This window comes from Rutilus rutilus (genome assembly GCF_951802725.1).
Source record: "Rutilus rutilus genome assembly, chromosome: 8".
In the NCBI taxonomy this organism is placed as follows: Eukaryota; Metazoa; Chordata; class Actinopteri; order Cypriniformes; family Leuciscidae; genus Rutilus; species Rutilus rutilus.
The window spans coordinates 11,444,572-11,464,499 of record NC_140222.1 but is presented as its reverse complement, the minus strand read 5'-3'; the positions used below and the strand labels follow the sequence as shown (position 1 = coordinate 11,464,499).

Below are 19,928 nucleotides of genomic sequence, written 5' to 3'. Positions count from 1 at the left end.
TATGAGTTTTTTTCTCCTGAGTCAGAAATCTCCACTTCAGCAGCTTTAAACTTAACAGTTTTATATCTATATTTTGAAGCTTTTTACATTCACCCATTTTATATAACATTTTAATCCTACAACAGGGTGACATTTTATTTACTGTCTGTTTTCAGCTTACATATTTAAACAACATTTCAGAAAACTTGTAATACAAAACAATTCTCTTAATGTACTGTGATTACTCAACAGAGGAAATATGCTGATATCTATTAGTTAAAATATTTCCCCTATTTACCAGGGTCAAAATATCTGATGCTGCAAATATTTCTCTACCACACACACACACACACACACACACACACACACACACACACACACACACACACACACACACACACACACACACACACACACACACACACACACACACACACACAGAGAGAGAGACTAATAACTGTTAATTTGTGTCTTCAGGTGTGTTCAGTGCTGAAACAGATGAAGTGAAAGTGATGGAGGGAGATTCTGTTACTCTAAACACTGGTGTTACCAAAGGAAAAGATGACAAGATGCTGTGCTATTTCAACAACATTCTCATAGCTCTGATCAGTGGAGAGGCCAGTAAGAGCTGTTTATTTGATGGAGAAGACGGGAGATTCAGAGACAGACTGGAGGTGGACTATGAGACTGGATCTCTGACCATCATGAACATCAGATCTGAACATGCTGGACGATATGAAACAGAGCTGATCAGAAGCAAGAGTTCAGGAACCAGACAAAGCTTGAACAGAAACCGCAAGTGTGACAGCACAAAAATCATCAGAAAGATCAGCAGCACTCATGATTACACCATAAAAACATTCAGTGTTTCTGTCACTGGTGAGTCACTCAATGTTATTAACCCTGTTATTTAAAGTAAGTATTTTATATAAATAAAGTATTTTACAGATTGAATACTGTAAATAAATGATTTTAAACGGTGACATTCAGACATGTTTGTTTATTGTCTTTTCCTCTATGTTATTGTTCATATCTAACAACGTGATTTACAGCACAAACTGATTCCTGGCAGTTTTCAACATTCAGACATTAAACAGAACAATATAATAATAAAAAGCAAGTCCCGCCGCCATAATGTCATTGCCACCATAATGATCTATTTCTTTTACATCAATTCTTGTGTTCTTTTTGTATCTCTATTTGTATTCTCGTGTTTTCCAGTTGCTGACAAGACCAATAAAGCATTCGAAATGGCACCAAATGAGCAGGAGACTGACATGAGTATATTTCATCCTACCTTCCTTTTTTATCTATTTATAATTGCATAAAATTTATTATTATTATTATTATTATTATTATAACAACCTTTATTTTACCAGGAAAGAAAGCATATTGAGATTAAAAATCAGTTTTGCAAGAGTGTCCTGGCCAAGATTATCAGCACACAACTCACTTTGGTTTAACAAATAGCATAGGATATACACAGGCAAATTTAAAATAAAATAAGTAAATAAATGCATAAATCAGGAAAAGCATCTAAAAAAATGTTTCTGTCTCCAAATCTTTTATAATCACTTTAAAAATGACAATGTATTTATAAATACAATGTATATGTGAACAGAGGAGTAAGTAAATCTCACTGGTAAACGTGTTCATAGAGAGAATATATCTGATGAATATGGTAAACACACAGTCAGATTCACTCACACTAATGTCTGTTTCTCTTGATCTGATCCAGGTTCAGGTCTATCTTCAGCTGCTGTTGCAGGAATAGTTGTTGTTCTGCTGGTGTTTGCTGCAGTTGCTGGTGTGATTTACTATCACTGCAGGAGGAGCCCCAGAAATGGCAAGTATTTACAACATTTCACTTTGTAAAACATTTCAACCTTATTTTAAATGTACAAACTACATTCCAACTTTAGCTGATTTAAATATCTGATAGTTGCAACTTAGAAACCTGCAGTACATTTAATGTTCGAGCAGTTGCTTTTATCCAAAGGAACGAATGGAGGAATATCAGTAGTTAATCATAGTTTTGTTGTAGCAAGTATTTTTATGGTTGTGTATTAGTTAAGTGCTTGTTGAAGACTTTTAAAATGGAAAATGAAAGTGACTTTGTACTTTCTCTCATTAATTTTGTTGAAGTGCATGAAATCATATTTTTTTTCTAAATATTTGTATTTAAATCACAAATAACTTGTATAACCCGGCCTTTCTGATAAATGTATACAACAAATATTTTGCGATTTGTTAGAAGGATGAAAAAAAAACCTAAATAGGTCATTTAACAGTAACTAAGACATCAGCAGATGAATGAGTCAGTGACTGTAAAACAAGGACACAAACTCACTGTAAGAACTTTCACTGTCCCTCAGAAGATGACATCATCTTCCAGTCTCTGTCCACAGAGAAAAGAGCTATAATAATATCTTTAAAACTTGAATCGCAGCATTTCTTCTGTTATGGGTTCTGGAAGTTAAAATCGTAATTGTATGCATAAAGAAACTGACTTTTGATGATTCTGTATTTAAACCTTTATAACTGAAGTTAAGGTAGGCTGGTTCTGTTGAAGCTTTCAGTCAGTATTCCACATTCAACGTGCACAAATGCTTTTCATTGACAAATTGCACATTTAAAAATTACACAACCCAAGAAAAACCATAGAATCATGGCAAATGTTGCATCATGCGATTGTAGTTTATTCAATCATAAAGAAAAACATTAAAATACATTAACATTAAACATTCAAATAAATCTGTTTTGTTTTTGAATAAACTGTTTAATGCTGTAAATGTGTTTTTATTCAACCGCCATTCAATCTGAATTCACGGTTTATTCTTACTATGACACCTCTTCAGTTATAGCCCTGTAAGGGTGGATTCCTGCAGTGGTTCAGTCTGCGAGACGGCTGAATGACTAAAGAAACGTTATTAGCAAGATGGTAGAAAACTGCAGATTTCTAGTCTGTTCCACCCACTGCCACTTATACCAACGACAGAAATAAGCGCAGTTATAATAGCTTATATGTGGGAGAGCGTTGCGATAGAGAGAGACAATATTGTATTGCAATAGGTAGCACTTCAAAGTCAATACCAAATCAAAACTAGTTAGCACATTAGTTGTAATTGAAAAGGTTTACAAAATATTGTTATGGTTACACTTAAAGTTACAAAACAGATGTATGAGATGATTATAAATTATACCATTTAATTGTACCATGCATGCATAAACAAACATTGGCCAACATATTTCAAAAACGACTTCCCCCACCTTGACAATAACAGATGAATGGCAGATACTGACCCACTGTGAACTGCATCTGTGTGTGTAAAACTCAAACTCAAACACAGTTATTGCAGATAACAGATTGCAGTGTTTGATCTCTGCAGCTTGTTTGTGTCTTGACGTGCCTTCATCATAATGATGGTATTACAGATATTCAATATTAAACAGCGTTACAAAAGAAACAGCATTAATACTGAAATATTGAATCCAGCACTGATCCTGTGCTTTTAGCTTTAGACTGAAGAACAAACCGTGTATCATTCTGAACAGTAATGACAGAAACTTAGGTGTTTAATTATAAATATAGTATACATTTAAAAAATAGTATTATTATAAATACAGCATGAAACATCTGCATGCTCATGAAACATCTGCACACTGCACAATTTAAGAACAGGAAAAGGAAAAGGTTTTTAATCTGGTTAAATACAGGTTAATACAGTCAGTGCTTATGAGTGTAAAATAATGACTGCATTTCTCAGAGTTTTCAAAGGTAGACCTGCACTGAGTTTTGTTACTGGCACACAGTAGCAACTAGATCAACCATGTGAACAGAACTCTGTGTTTCCTTTCAGCAAGGCCTTCGATCTGGTGAAAATGAACAAACACTGTGAGATGTTTGTGATTCATTCCTGTTGTCCAATCAGAAATCATTACAATATTAACACAGTAATAATTAACACATAATACTATTAATACAAATATAAAAAAAAATATAGCTGCGAGCAGCGATTACGGGCCCAAGCCGGTGGCACCGCAACCCCGGTGCCTTTATATATATATATATATATATATATATGTATATATATTATTGTTCAAAAGTTTGGGGTCAGTAAGATTTTTAATGTTTTTAGGAGAAGTCTCTTCTGCTCACCAAGGCTGCATTTATTGATTAAAAATACAAACAAAAACAGTAATATTGTGAAATATTATTCCAATTTAAAACAGCTGTTTTCAATTTTTAAATATTTTACATAGTAATTCATTTCTGTGATCAAAGTTGAGTTTTCAGCATCATTACTCCAGTCTTCAGTGTCACATGATCCTTCAGAAATCATACTAATATGATGATTGATGCTCAATAAATATTCATTATTATTTTCAATGTTGAAAACAGTTGTGTACAGATTTTTTTTTTTTCAAAATGCTTTGATGAATGTAAAGTTCAAAAGAACAGCATATATTTCAAATATATATATTTTTAACATTATAAATGTCTTTACTGTAACTGTTGATCAGTTTAACTCATCCTTCATAAATAAAAGTACTGATTTATTTTATTTATTTCCCCAAAAAATAAAATTTTAATTATTACTAACCCAAAACTTTTGAGCGGTAGTGTTTAACGTTTCAAAAGCTTTAGATTTCAGATAAATGCTGTTCTTTTGAACTTTCTATTCATCAAAGACTGTACACAACTGTTTTCGACATTTAAAATAATAATGAATGTTTCTTGAGTATCAATCATCATATTAGAATAATTTCTGAAGGATCATGTGACAGTGACGACTGGAGTAATGATGCTGAAAACTCAGCTTTGATCACAGGAATAAATAACAGTTTAAAATATATTAAAATAGAAAGCAGCTGTTTTAAATTGGAATAATATTTTACAATATTACTGTTTTTGTTTGTATTTTTAATCAAATAAATGCAGCCTTGGTGAGCAGAAGAAACTTCTCTGTTATGTGCGCGCCACAGACTGCACGCATGTCCGCTTAGAGTTCCGCCTTTTGCCTTCCATCAATATTACGTTATTAGAAAAATATTTTTTTTAGAGAATCGATTTTTTGACATTTGTGAATCGATTCAGAATCGTCCACGTCCGCATCGCGATGCATCTAAGAATAAATTTTTTCTCCCACCCCTAGATTTCATACAACAGGTTAATAAACAGTTACAATTAAGTCACTTACATTTTAGATGCAATGTTGACTGTTTTTGTTCTGTTTCAGCAGCGAAAATAGTTAAACAAAGATCACGGCAGAACCATCACGCATCACGTGTTTTCTCATAAATGAACGATTCAGCATTTTTGACGAATCGGTTGACTCAAAGATTGAATGATCAATCCATAAACATCTGTCTTAATCATGATCGACTCATTCGAACAAATCGTTTGAACGAATGAATCAATGACTCGCTTATTAAGATGGATGCCTGGCGACACCTAATGGCGGTTTAGTGTTGTTTAAAAGCATCATTCTTTCCCACATTTGTGTGATTTGTGTGTGCAACATTATCATTATTTTTCTTACACTATTATATTAGCGATTTAAAAGCACCCACTCGTATCACACGTCGATTAACCGGTGGGAAAATATCCTCAGACACATACCTAATAAATGTATATTTAAATACAATATTGGCCTACCTGGTAAAAAAGTTTTATATACTATTTTGATGTCCTTTTGGACACAAGAGGGCAGTATAGCCCTATGTTTGCTTTTTTGTTGAACCAAATAGCACTAAATAGCCTGTTTTAACTTTTTCATTCTTCTTGAATTGCAAAAACAGAATAAAATGGGTTTAGTTGTGATATTTGTATACTTTTATATAGAAATAAATGGTATATAATTACATTTTTAGAAGATTTTTACTGTTTCCTTTTTGGACATTATTTAATCCCTCGCCATAGCAAACCGTTTGAGATATTTATTATCCATTCACAATTTAGCATATTTAATGTAGTTTCATCATGTTGAAAAAGTTTGGTACGAATAAAATAAATAGTTTAAGAGGAGTGGCTAAAAATTCAGAGGCTGATTTTGCAAAAAAATTCACATTTAGACCAAAATATCTGACTTCCTGATGGCCAGAGCTATTGAATGTAACTTAGAAAGTTGTCCGGCTTGATGAGAACAATATACAAACTATTTTTTCTTTACTGTAGTTAAAACTAACCCCCCTACTTTTGTCAAAAGCATGTTGAAAGTGACACACTTCCTGCTGCCAGTTGGTGGCGCTATAACTTTGACTCACAATAGCTACATCCATCTGATCGGCCTCTTACCACGAACACACTGCTGAAGTTTCATCAAGATCAGTTAATGTATGCAGAAGTTATTCCACTTCGTGTTTCTCTTTTCTCGCCATAAATTCGATTCCTCGCCACGGCCAAACCGTTCGAGATATCAAAAATCCGTCCGCAATTTAGCATCCTCAAAGTCTTGACTACATGCACACCGAGTTTGAAGGGGACACGGTGAATTTTCTAGGAGGAGTATTTCACATTCCACAGCAAGCGTTTTCCAAACAACCCATAATAGCCGACTTCCTGTTGGGCTGGCGTAAAACTTGACTGGGGTAAAGTTGTTCGGCCCGATGAGATCTATATGTGTATCGAGTTTCATATTAATTCATGCGAGCGTGTTTGATATATGGATCAAGTTTTAGAAACCCCGTTCAAGGGGGCGCTGTTGAGCCCCCCAGCCACGCCCGGGTACCAGCTTCAGCCCGGCCCTGATGGCCGTGGGTTCTGACCTGTGTGCAAAGTTTCAAGAGTTTTTGAGCACGTTAAGGACCCCAAAAGCCCCTGAAACCTTGATTAACAATATAAAAGCAATAGTCAAATCCCCCCCTCCCCTCACACACACACAGACACAGAGAGAGGGAGAGAAAATTCTTCAGAAAATCCACATTCAAACCAAAATATCTCTCTTCCTGTTGGTCGGAGATGGTTCATGTAAATTAGAAAGTTGTCCGTCTTGATGAGAACAATACACATACCAAGTTTTGTTGCTGTTGATAAAACTAACCCCCCCACTTATGACTAAAGGTGGCGCTACTGAGCCCCTCACCACGCCCGTTTCTGAAACTTTGCACATGTCTACTGGATAATAAATGTGATGTGTCTGTCGAGTTTCATGCAATTTCAAGTATGTTAAGAGTCTCAAAAGCATAAAAAAAGAATATTAAAGTTTGATGCGTTGCCACGGCAACAGTATCTAAGATATCAATAATCCTTTCACAGGTTTACATCTGCCGTGTGTCTACATTGTACACATAAAGTTTGAAGCAAATCGGGTAAAAATAAGACAGTGATTTCAAAGCATTTTAATAGTGATGTACTTCCTGCTGCCTGTTGGTGGCGCTATAACTTTGACTCACTGTTATGTCCCCGGCTTGTCTAGGGGTTTGGGACATACAAATAAATCTACCCAGGATGGAAAAACTCAAGGATGACTCGAAACAGGTGTCAAGTTTGGATATTTATTGATGAACTAACAAAAACTTAAACACTAACGAGAAAAATATAAACAACACAACACACAATCTCCACGGCTCCCACCGCGCAGATGAAAATACACACGAGGATAGCCCACTGCTCACCCCACCTCCCCTGCTGATCACGAACACTGGTCCGACAGCTGACTTCACACAGACGGTGCTGGGCAAAGATCGCGATCGGCTGCACCCAGCCGATCTTACAGTCCACACACCGGTTCACACAGTAGTCCCAGTTTAATAATCCACACAGACTTCAAGGGAAAAGAAAGAGATCTCGATCTGCTGCACCCTGCCGATCTCATAGTCCACACAGCGGTTCCACATCGGTAATCCACACAGACGTCAAGACAAAAGGAAGAGATCTCTTCTCCAGACAACTTCACTAGCCCTGTCTATACGCCTCACTGATTTCCACTGATCAGCTTCAGCTGCGGGGTTATCCGTGTCAACCTCCAGACACCTGCAGGAGAGAGAGCGCGACACACCCACACACACACACACACACACAACACCCACAGACCTCACGGGTCGTAACACTCACAATAGTCACATCTGTGCGATCGGCCTCTTACAACGAACACACTGCTGAAGTTTCATCAAGATCAGTTAATGTATGCAGAAGTTATAACACACTTCCTGTTTCATTTTTTCGCCATAAATTTGTTTCCTCGCCACAATCAAACCGTTCGAGATATCAAAAATCCGTCCGCAATTTAGCATCCTCAATGTCTTGACTTCATGCACACCGAGTTTGGAGGCGAATCGATGAATTCCCTAGGAGGAGTACATTAAATTCCACAGCATGCGTTTCCAAACAACCCTAAATAGCCGACTTCCTGTTGGGCTGGCGTAAAAAGTAAAAGTACGGAAGTTGTTTGGCCCGATGAGATCTATATGTGTATTGAGTTTCATATTATTATATGCAAGCGTGTCTGATTTATGGACCAAGTTTTCGGACCGCGTTCAAGGGGGAGCTGTTGAGCCCCCCTGCCACGCCCGGGTACCAGCTTCAGCCCGGGTTCTGACCTGTGTGCAAAATTTCAAGAGTTTTCGAGCATGTTAAAGGCCCCAAAAGTGCCCGAAAGGTTGACAGAAAAATAATAATAATAATAATAATAATAATAATAATAATAATCCTACCGAAAACAATAGGGCCTTCGCCCTTTCAGGGCTTGGGCCCTAATAATCCTACCGAAAACAATAGGGCCTTCGCCCTTTCAGGGCTTGGGCCCTAATAAAATGATTTAATTGTTTTTCTGACTGACTTTCTAATTTTCCTGACTACACTTTACAGAAAAGCTTTACAAATAGGCCTAGTATTTTCTTCGGGTGTTTTCACGCCTGAGTGTTTGTTTCGGGACCTGGTGCCTCATGTACAAAGACTTGCGTTGAATTCATACTAAAACATTGCGTACGGACAAAACTGTAAATGTGTGTACGCACAAAAAAACCCAGATGTATGAATCTCTGCGTACGACGAAGGATCCCACGCATATTCTCTTTGTACATACCAGTCAACGTAAAATTGAGCGCACATGCACGAGCACAACGCCCCACCCAGTCTCCTCCCTTAATTAAACTAATTTAAATATGGTAATGAGTCCACTTTGGCAAAAGAAAGCAGTAAGAAAATGACGGCAAGAAATTAAACTTTACAGAAAGTGAATTGGAGGTGCTACTATCGGAGATAAAAAAGGTAGCACGGAGGTGAGAAATTTTTATTTTTTTTATTTGGAACTTTGTCCTCCGGAATTAATATCAAAAGGAAAAAATATGAGTGGGAGAGTTTGGTTGATGCCGTCAATGCGGTGGGATCTGAAAGTCGCACTGTACAGTAGACTGAGTACAGTTGAGACACTTTTTGCGTTTTGATTTTTCACACAAAAATAGACATTGAAAAGAAGTGAATTTCCACATGACACGCCACATGACATTACATTAGCTTGTAGACTAAGATATTATCAATCAATAATACCCACAAGTAGTTTATATTTTCCACAATCAGCTCATAAAAAATAAGGTGCTTTTTGTCTCAACTTTGTCTCTCAACTGTACCCATATGTGGTACAGTTGAGACACCCATTTCTAATGATGTGAAGGTAACTAACCATTCATTGTAAATATAAAAAATAAAGACAAATAAAGAAAATAACAACTGGGCAACATTTTTGTTTATTCATCCATTTATATTCATTCATTTTATTTAAATTAGCACTGGTTAAAATGTATAAAGCAGGAACAAGATATGTAACAATATTAATTAATAATACACAGTTTAAATATCACATATCAAATTTTATTTTCATTTGCATCCTATGCTGGCTACATAAAAGCAGTGTTGGGCAAGTTACTTTAAAAATGTAATTAGTTACTAGTTACTTCTCACAAAACGTAACTGAGTTAGTAACTGAGTTACATCATTACAAAAGTAACTAATTACCAGGGAAAGTAACTATTGCGTTACTTTTAAAAAAAAAGTTAAATGAATTAAATGGACACTAAATGATTAAATTATTATTATAAAATATTGCACACTAATTCACACTATTTTAATGCTAATTCTATAACCTACAGAGAACGTCACCATCAGAGGTTATTTAAGCCAAATTCTAGTCGTGTTTGCCGCACGTGTTCACAACCGGTCAGATGTGTTCTGGGAACGTTCTCTGCAGGTTATTTTGGAGTTTTGTTTCATAACCATGTAAACTAATTAAAACGTTGCAGATGATACCAATATGATACATATATTATTCAAATGCTGAAGTGTGTAATTTATTTATAAACAAACTATATTATGCTCGAACACATTCGGTCTCTTTCGCGCACTATCGAGCGCGCTCTCCAACACACCGGTCTCTCTCGGACACATCGGTCTTTCTCGCGCACTTTCGAGTGCGCTCTCGGACACATCGGTCTCCGATGCAAATTAAATAGCAAATTAATAGCAAAGCTTCCCATGGTTGGTGGTGTGATAGACTTGTAGAACAATTCGTTGTGTAATGTTTGCAGCTTCACTTCATTGCCTGTAAGAGTCGCCAACGGACAAAAACAATGAGAAATGTATACGCCAGACAGACATGAAATTGGCGTGGAGGAACGCACATTCTCGCGTTAATTTCACTGTTAGTACATACGACCGTGAGCGTGAAAGCTGGCGTACGCAAAGTTTTTGTGCGTTTGTTACCCGCTTCAGGACTGAGAAGCCTGAATGGGTGATGTGAATTAACCACTCCTGTAGAATGATAACAGACACGCTGTGCAACAGGAGTACTTGCTGCAAGCTCTGGCAAAGTTTAATTAAAGGGGATCTAGGTAACTTTTTAACCTTAACTGAACAGCTTCGGAGTCAGTGGAATGGTTATATTACTTATTTCGGGTTGAATGGTGGTGGTTTCGCACCCCCCTGGTGCCTGAGAGCGGAAAAAACTCACTTGCAACTTTGGGACGCGGGTCGGTGTCAGGAAGTATCGCGTGATATCAGGTCTCGCGATGTAACGAATTGCTTGACGGCACTGCACACGTAATTACACGCCCCCATTCAAGCACCGGCTAGCTAAGCAAAGGGCAACGATAGATTTAGTTATGGCTGAGCCTGTAAAAAGAAGCAGAAAGCTAGGAAATATTTGTCGGAGGATCAACGAAAGAGGAAACGGGACACTGACCGAGCAATAAGTCAGACTCGAGTAAAGTTAAATATCGGACCGGCTTTTTCAGAATGGCGAGAACTGAGAGAAACAGAAGCCTGCAAAACAGATGCTGACCTGGCCTTATTGCTGTTGCACTTGTAAGTGTCTTTGGAATAAACTGTGTTTAATATTTAAAATTCTAGTAATTGTGACCTCAGTGTTATGAATGAGATGACAGAGGCAGATCCAACTGCAACAATTTATTAAATAAGACTCAGTCAAAGATTAGATTCAGCATCAACAGATTCAGGGTTAAACAAAGGCATGTCGAGAACCAGGCTGGAGATCATGGGCAGGCTGCAGGCAAACGGAATCCAGAAACAGGCAGAGGGTCACTAGGCAGGCTGCAGACAATCAGAGAGATCCAGGCAAGGCAAGAGTCAAGACACAGGTAGACAGGGGCGCTGTAAAGGGGGGGTAAAGGATGACGATTCTCGGGGCCCATGACTAAGAGGGGGCCCAGAGAAGCCCCCAATAAAATTGTGGTGCTAAAAAAAAAAAATTGATAGTAAAAATTATTAACTTTAAATTATACTATTTGCTGTTTCCTGGTGTCAAAAAATTTATTTGTTTAGGAAACACAAACGTCCGTGGGCCCCTCTCCCCCTCTCGATTATCATAAAATGGTCCAGTCCGCCCAAATTGTATCCAGTAACCAAGGCAACACAAACAGCTTGACTTCACCAGAGCCCGACATTCTCTGACTTCACTTATAGCGCCGGCAGAGGAGGAAGTGAAAATGCCTCAAAAATCTGGAAGTCAAAAATGTAAAGAGAAAAAAATAAGAGAAGTAAAAGAGGCAAAGGGTCGACAGTATGTTACCCAATATTTCTCAAGAAAAGGTGGGTTTGTAAGTAGGCCTAAATTGTTAGTGGACCGTCCGCCCGTGACAATGATCGTAGACACTTTTCTGTGCGTACGCACAAATGTCCCCTATATTGTCAAATACAGCATGATTCATCTCTGCCAAACATCTTCACATAATACTTTCATTATCTGATCCAGGCCGCTGGCAAAACTCCATTTAAACAGCGCAAAATGACTGCCTGTGGACGTTATAGGTAGAAATTATTATATTTCTGTTTTTATTCACACAATAAATATTTAAACTAGTTTTACTGAAAATTCATGTAGTTTTAGGAAAAGTCAGGGAGCAGCAAGACTTTGTGATTTATTTAGACAAAGTTATTGACTATATGCAATTTCAAAACAGTCAAAATGACGCCTTGTTCGTTCTAGTGTAAATGTTGCGGTTAAAATGACTGCTGGTGGCCGTTCTAGTGTTAAAAGTGCATGATAAGGGAACTCAATTTTCTCCCCATGTTAGGTCAAGAAAACGCTGGAAAAAATAACAATACACAGTTTTAGTTAAACGTTCAATGCAGTCAAACGCACTTTGTTAAAATCATGCCTCGTTCCAAACAGAGTCAAATGAACCAGCAGCAGCAACTGGTCCGGCTGTCTCCCAACCCCTAACTCCAGCATCCCCTGGATCAGCCCCTGCGCTCCAACATGAAGAAGAAGGTGAGCGGCTATTAGTATTGGTTTACTGGCAACACATTAATGTCTGAAACTTAAAGTGATACACACAAAATATAAGAGGCATCTGTAGAGTGGAAAATATTGGCTATAGGAAATGCTATATACTTTGTCAGTTCCAGGACCCTCTTCCTGTTTGTCAGGGAGAACTGAGGAAGTGGAGGAAGAGATGGAAGAGGGTATAGATGCAAGTGAGAGACAGATGGCAGAGAGTGAAGATGGAGATGAGAATTCAGATGCCGAGGATGGACTGAATGTTGAGGGATTTGAAAGGGAAGAAAATCTTGTGACAAACGACCCTGGTTTGTGGCCAGCAGTTTGTACTGATCAGGATAGGGAGGACATAGTCAGAAAATTGGCTGTGACCATGAGAGAAAAGAAAGTGGAAATGCCATGCGATTCAGGGGGGAAGCCGTTCCCTGAATACTTGAATTATACAAAGTCAGCCAATAAGAGAGAAAAAATTAAGAGAGACTGGCTTACTTTTAGTCAAAGCAATCAGTCACTTTATTGCATACCATGTGTGCTTTTCTCCAATATACAGAAAAAGCCTTCCTGTAGTGCACTGGCCTGTCAAAATGGGTTTAAAATGTGTCATGTGAGGTGGCGTCGCATGTACAATAAACTCCCAATCCATGAGAGGAGTGATGCACACAGAGACTGCTACTTAAGATGGAAAAATCTGCAAAGATCTGTTTTACAAGATAAAGGTATAGACTCTCTGTTAAACAGGGAGTTCCAAACAGAAATTGAGAAAAATAGGGCCATCCTGGAGAGACTGTTAGATGTTACCCTACACCTGGCATCAAGAAACCTGCCTTTCAGAGGCAAAACAAGCGACTTAGATGATGTTCATAATGGCAATTTCCTAGGCACACTGGAGCTTTTGTCACATTATGATCCTCTGCTGAAAGAGCACTTTCAAAAAATCAGGGACAACAAACAAAAACAAAAAGAAGGAAAACAAACCAGGCTAACACATTATCTTAGCTCTGAAAGTCAAAATGAGTTCATCAACTTATGTGGCAGACGAGTTCTGAAAAGAATTCTACAGGAAAGGGAGGATGCCATCTATTATGCAGTCATCGCCGATGCCACACCAGACATTTCCCATACAGAGCAAAACGTGTTGGTACTACGGTATGTCAAATATGACAAAGAAAAAGACGAGTGGGAGATCACCGAGAGGTTCCTTGAATTCAAGGATTTTTACAAAAAGACAGGGAGAGAGATAGCTGAGATGGTTGAGTCTGTTCTTTGTGAGCATGGGATTGACATCAGTGATTGCAGAGGACAGGGATATGACAATGGGGCAAATATGTCAGGGAAGGTAAAGGGAGTCCAAGCTGAAATACTGAGGAAAAACAAGCTAGCTACTTATTCACCTTGTGCCTCTCATACATTAAATCTTGTCGGCGTACATGCTGCACAATCAAGTCCAGATGTATCCACCTTTTTTGGCTGCATAAATCGCCTGTACACATTTGTAAGTAGCAGCCCAGAGCGCTGGGCAATCTACAAAGAGCAAACAGGTTGCTCATTGCATCAGCTATCTGATACCCGCTGGAGTGCAAGGATTGAGGCTGTTAAACCTGTGGCAAAGCACCTACCTTCTGTCATCAATGCACTTGATAGCATACTAATGACTTGCAGTCTCACCAATGAAGCAAGATCAGATGCTAATGGTCTCAGAAAATACTTCATGTCCTTTGATGCTATTCTTCTTCTCACCATCTGGCTGAAAGTACTGCAAAGCATTGATGACAGGAATGTTATTCTCCAGTCAGGGAAAATCTCACTTGACATTGAGGCAGTCAATATCAGAGCCTTGACAGAAGAGATGCAGTCTCTGAGAGATGCATGGGGGTCTCTCGTAGCTGAGGCAAAGTTGATAGCTAGAGAAGCTCATGTTACTCCTCTGTTAAGCAAGGAGTGCAGTCGCAAGAAGAAAAGAAAGAGATTCCATGATGAAACCTGTGAAGAGGAGACAACTCAGGAAGATTCAGAAACAGAGTTTCGGAATACTGTGTTTTACACTGCTATGGATAGTATCATCAGTGACTTAGACACTAGGTTCCAGAGAATTGCTGATATTGTGAACGAGTTTTATGCGGTTCTGAAAGTTGGGCAGATTAATGAGGACAAAATCTCTTCTGTGTGCCAACCACTGATCACTAAGTATTCCAGTGATCTAACTCCTGATTTTGAAAATCAAGTAAGACACCTAAACCGTGTATATGCTTCCAACTTCCCCCCTAACCTGTCACCTCTTGAACTCCTAAATGCTATTTGTAAGCTGCAGCTGCAAAGCATCTTTGGAGAAGTGTGCATTGCTTTGCGTTTATTTAGCACACTGCCAGTGACTGTTGCAGGTGGGGAGAGGGCATTCAGCAAATTAAAACTAATAAAAAACTACTTGAGGTCTACAATGTCTCAAGAAAGGCTTTGCAGTCTTGCTATGCTTTTTGATTAATGATTTTGCAGCTGAAAAGGTCAGACGTTGGACTTTTGTTTAAAAATGTTGAGCAAGCAAGGACAAGAGATTAGAAATGATGTGGATAGAGTAACTCAGACTCATCTATGTTATACCTTGGCCATTCTTTGATATAGTATATTATGCAAGTTCTGCTTAAATTATTAGAAATGTTATATGGCCAATTTTTTTTATGGTGGTGTTTTCTTGCTGAGATTTTTTTTCACCACAGATTGTAATTCCTGTTTTTTAAATTGAAGAGTTTTATTTTGAAATTTCAGTATCAGTGTTGAAGCAAATAAATATAAATACATTTCATTGTATTAAGAGTGCTCAGTGTTTCCGTTACATTTCAACTGTCATGTTAAAAATATTAGGTTAGATTAATTAACTTTATTGTCATTGCCAGAGTACAGTACAAATATGTACAGTACATACATCCAAATATAAATATATGTGAATACACTATATGACACATGTACAGCTATGCACAGTATTATACAGTACTGAAGTAGTGCAGTATTACAGAGGACAAATTACGGGTGTGGACATGGGATGGAGTTCAATTGTCTGATTGACTTAAATATATGAGAATGATAGTCAAAATACCATAAAAGCGCATGATTTTATGTAAATTAATATGAAAAAAGTCTCAGCTGTGTTGGGGGGCCCTGTCAAGATTCTTTTCATGGGGCCCAAAGTCCTTAGCAGCGCCCCTGCAGGTAGACAAGGAAAACCAGGAACGCTCAGACATGCACACAACAGTGAGCCAATACTGCGCAAAGAGACACCAGGTTAACAAGCCAGATATAGGTTAACTGATCAGAGTTAAATCAGAACAGGTGATAGTCAATCAGCAGTCAACAATGCATACTAGGAAGCAAGTACGTGAGTCCATCAACATACAAAAGGGGGCGCTGAAACTTAAGTGAGGATAATCCAGAAGGACTGGCTACCGTCACACTCAGGATGTTTGCTATTGTCTGTAAAGTGTTTTTATTATGATCGCTGTCTGTTACGGGCTTACTAGTAACGTTACACTAGATACTATAACTTTGATGTTAGGCATTGTCATTAGCAAACACGTTTGATTTCTGTAGTTGTTTGGCCGTTCCTCTGTCGGTTTTATTTGTGTAACTTACACTTTTATTTTATGTCACTAAGTCAACGCGTCTGATAATAGGCAATAAACATGTTGCACATATCATGATCGAGCTAGAAAAAATGTTCTGATGTTTTCTTAGACAGGCAAAGGTAACCATCATTCTACTAGATGAACCTTGCTAATATAACTTTAGACAAATATTAGCCTCCGATATATATATATATATATATATTTTTATGCTCATGCCCACTCTCCCAAAAACAAACAAACCTCATTCATATCGTTCGTTCCCGGTAAAAATACTAGTATGCATGACAACACAATAAAATAAAATAAATCGCCATCAGTTGGAAAGAAAATATTGCTTTACTTGCCTCGGTAGACATAACTGGTTTTGAAATAGCCGGTTCCTTTGCTCAGCTGGATTGACAGATCAGCTGGGTTGCTCATGGCGAGGGGGGTGGGGTGACAACAGTTCGTTTTTACGACAGAGCAGTGGCGGTTCTACATTGAATTACACCCTGGGCGAGACCCCCTTCTTTTTTCCTCTTTTTATTTTATATACCTACATTTTTCAACTTACTACACGTACGCAAGATTGATACATGAGGCCCCTGGTGTGTTTCTCCCTTGGTTCGGTTCGTTTAGGCATATGTGAACATATCAAACGCACTCGGATCCAGACCAAAGCAATCGCTCAGACTCTGGGGAGGTTCACTTGAGGTGTGAAAGTAATCCGAACAAATGGACCAAAAGGTATTAAAATTCATTACAGGACTTGTTCTATATAAATAGCAGAAGTGTCTGATTCTGTGAGTGAGCACATCAGTTTCACAGCTGAAAACTAAAAGAGCTCCTCTTCATCTTTAAATGTTGTGTAATTGCACTTCTCAGTGCCAGAACGCTGTCCTGAAGAAGCCTTGATTCCTGCTCTAACTGCATTATAACATTCATTAGTGTTGCGTGAGTCTCACACAGTTCATCTCTAGCGCTGCAGATCCAGAGAGCGTGTTTGAGTTTTAGTTAATACAGATATAGTATAACAGCAGGAATGACGACTACATTTATATAGGCCTAGTGTTTGTGTGTGTCTCGACAGTTACAAATAAAGCCACAATAAGCTCATTGAGGAAACTTGTCAATCATCTTGATGATGACGCAGAGGAAACGCTGACCAATAAGAGCACAGTTGTACTCACATGTGACAGTTTGGTACGCGTTGAAATGTTGCGTTGTGAAAGCGAACCAGACCAAGAAGAAAATGCAACATTATAACAAATGAAGTCCCTGTTTCGGAACAAAACAAACGATAGATAGGTGTGAAAACGGCCTTAGAAACACTGACCTTCACTCAGATGTTAACCTATTTGAGAACAGATGTGTGTATGATGCTGTGGAAAATAAGATAATGAAATATAAAAGACATTTACTAGTTTTAACAAAAGATATTTTATTACATCTAGAAATGGCAAGTATCACCTAGAGACTATAGCAAGAGGTCTCTTTTGCTCTCTTTTGCTAAATTAGCCTTTATTGTTTATGTGTTTTTTTTTTTTCAAATCAGACACAGACAGAAGTATACAAATGGTTCTGGATGTATTAGAAGAAGCAGAGAAAAGTTTTGGAGATTGAGGTAAGATGAGTCTAGCGTTTCATTGTGGAAAACTCAAGATTACACATTTCTCTGATTTCACTCTGATGACAAAAGTATCTTTAAACATTTGAAATAATCCTATTCACTGATAGATGACAGATCTGTCATTTTAAATCAGTGTTCATTTCTTTCTCTTTACATTCTGTGATTAATTATTTTCTTACAGCTGAAACATGATCTGCGAGGATCCCTCAGGATCAGCAAATCACCACCACAGTATTTCCATTTTAATTAAATAGCTAAACAAAAACGCCTATTACAACTGTTGAGCTGTAACGTATTGAAATACTTTGACATTTCCGAATGTACCTTTACCTGTGGAAATGGTAAAATCAGCTGTTACTAACATAGATCATATTCACTGTGTGGTTTGTAATATTATGATCTAAGTGTCATGATTGTGTGTGAAGAAAGTTACTGCAAGGCTTTTTCAACCCTTAAGTGTTAATAAAACAAACTTTGGTTTAATTATGTGGTATCCGCAGCTTATAAACCTAAGTGCATTTAGCAGATAGCTTTATTCAAAGGAGTTATTATAATAAGTGCCTTTTGAGTTTTTATTTTGACTAAAATTACGAGGGTGCATGATTTAAAAAAATCATGTACATGGATAAATCACTGCAATATTCTTAAAATAATCATAAATGTTCATTTTGATTTCATAGTGGCTTTAAAGTTAAAGTTCAGTTATCTCTGTAAAATTGTTGCAGTATTACATAGATCTTTGAACTGGAATATTTTCACTTGTATTGCAGTGTTATTATCCTGCTTTAGTCCCAGACTAAATGCATGTTTGAGCTGTTTTAACTTGCACTAACAACTCTTAAAATATATCAGTGCTATTGTTTTGTCTCAAGATGCACATCAGCAAGGTTTTTTTCATTGTTTTTACTTTTATAAAAGATACTTAAATATCCTAACTGAACTAAGGCCTAATCCTGGTTTAATCTAAACCCTGTCTGTGAAACTGGGCTCTATAATGTCATAAAGCTCAGCGGTCGGTGTCTGAAGTTCAGATAAACCTTTCAAAAGCGATCACCTGTTAGCTTAGAAGATCATGCTTCTGTTGCAGACATGTACTGTTTATTTAATGCACAAAAATATATTAAATACCCAAATTACAGGAAAAGAACTGCACTACCCATAATCCTGAAGAAAAAGGGGGGAAATCAGAATCATGGCAAACGTTCTCAATTCCTAAAAAGAAGTACATCTTTGTCTTTTTTTCTAATTTGCATAAATATTTTTGCTTTGAATCAAAGTTTGTATTAGTGTGATTCAGTTCATTGGTGGTATGGTTCACGGCTTAAAACTGAGATATGGAAAATTATAGGAAAAATACTTCCAGTACTAAAAACATCTGAAAATTTAGACTCATTATGACTGAAAAATTATGAAATTTTGCACTCTTTGTATGTTTGAACATTATATTATTCAATTCTTTATGACTAACCCATTGTTCAGAATAAAATACTGCATAGAGTGTGTCATTTTTAAATCGTTTAACTGATCACTGTTTTAATTTCCCTTGCTTTTATTTTTTGATTATTTGTATTATTTTCTATGTAAAGCACCTTGAATTGCCATAGTGTGTGAAATGTTCTACATAAATAAACTTGCCTTGCCTAAATGCTTTAAATGCAGGGTTTTTTATCCACAAAATGAGTCAAATGTGAAGTTCTCCAAGCTTTATCCCAACAGCCCTCTCAAAGTGCACAAAATGACAAGATGCAACAAACCCATCATGCATTAGATTCGAGAAATCACTTGATACGCATTGCACTGACTGGTGAGTATATAGCTAACTTAATATTTGAATGGAGGTAAAAAAAAAAAAAAACAGTTGACAGCAATTATTATGTTTTTAGCAACAAGTAAAATCAACCATCTCATCTTCATCTTATATTAACTTTATCAACTTGATTCCATAAATTCCAAGAATCGATTCTGAACCAATATTTCCTATTTTTATTGAGT

At 37.3% G+C, this 19,928-nt stretch overlaps 1 protein-coding gene across 4 annotated transcripts in view; it reads left to right on the top strand.

Annotated features, from left to right (window-relative positions):
• LOC311294950 (uncharacterized protein) overlaps nt 1–19,581 on the top strand; it is a 35,916-nt gene extending 16,335 nt beyond the window's left edge. For all 4 annotated transcript variants that reach the window (XM_084416069.1, XM_084416071.1, XM_084416070.1 and 1 more), the window contains 6 exons: nt 457–858; nt 1,201–1,260; nt 1,718–1,825; nt 12,606–12,704; nt 17,862–17,930; nt 18,118–19,581. In XM_084416069.1, coding sequence (XP_084272195.1) covers nt 457–858; nt 1,201–1,260; nt 1,718–1,825; nt 12,606–12,704; nt 17,862–17,929 — 737 coding nt within the window. In that variant the 3' untranslated portion in view covers nt 17,930; nt 18,118–19,581. The remainder of the gene's footprint in view (nt 1–456; nt 859–1,200; nt 1,261–1,717; nt 1,826–12,605; nt 12,705–17,861; nt 17,931–18,117) is intronic.
• Nucleotides 19,582–19,928: the final 347 nt, after the last annotated feature.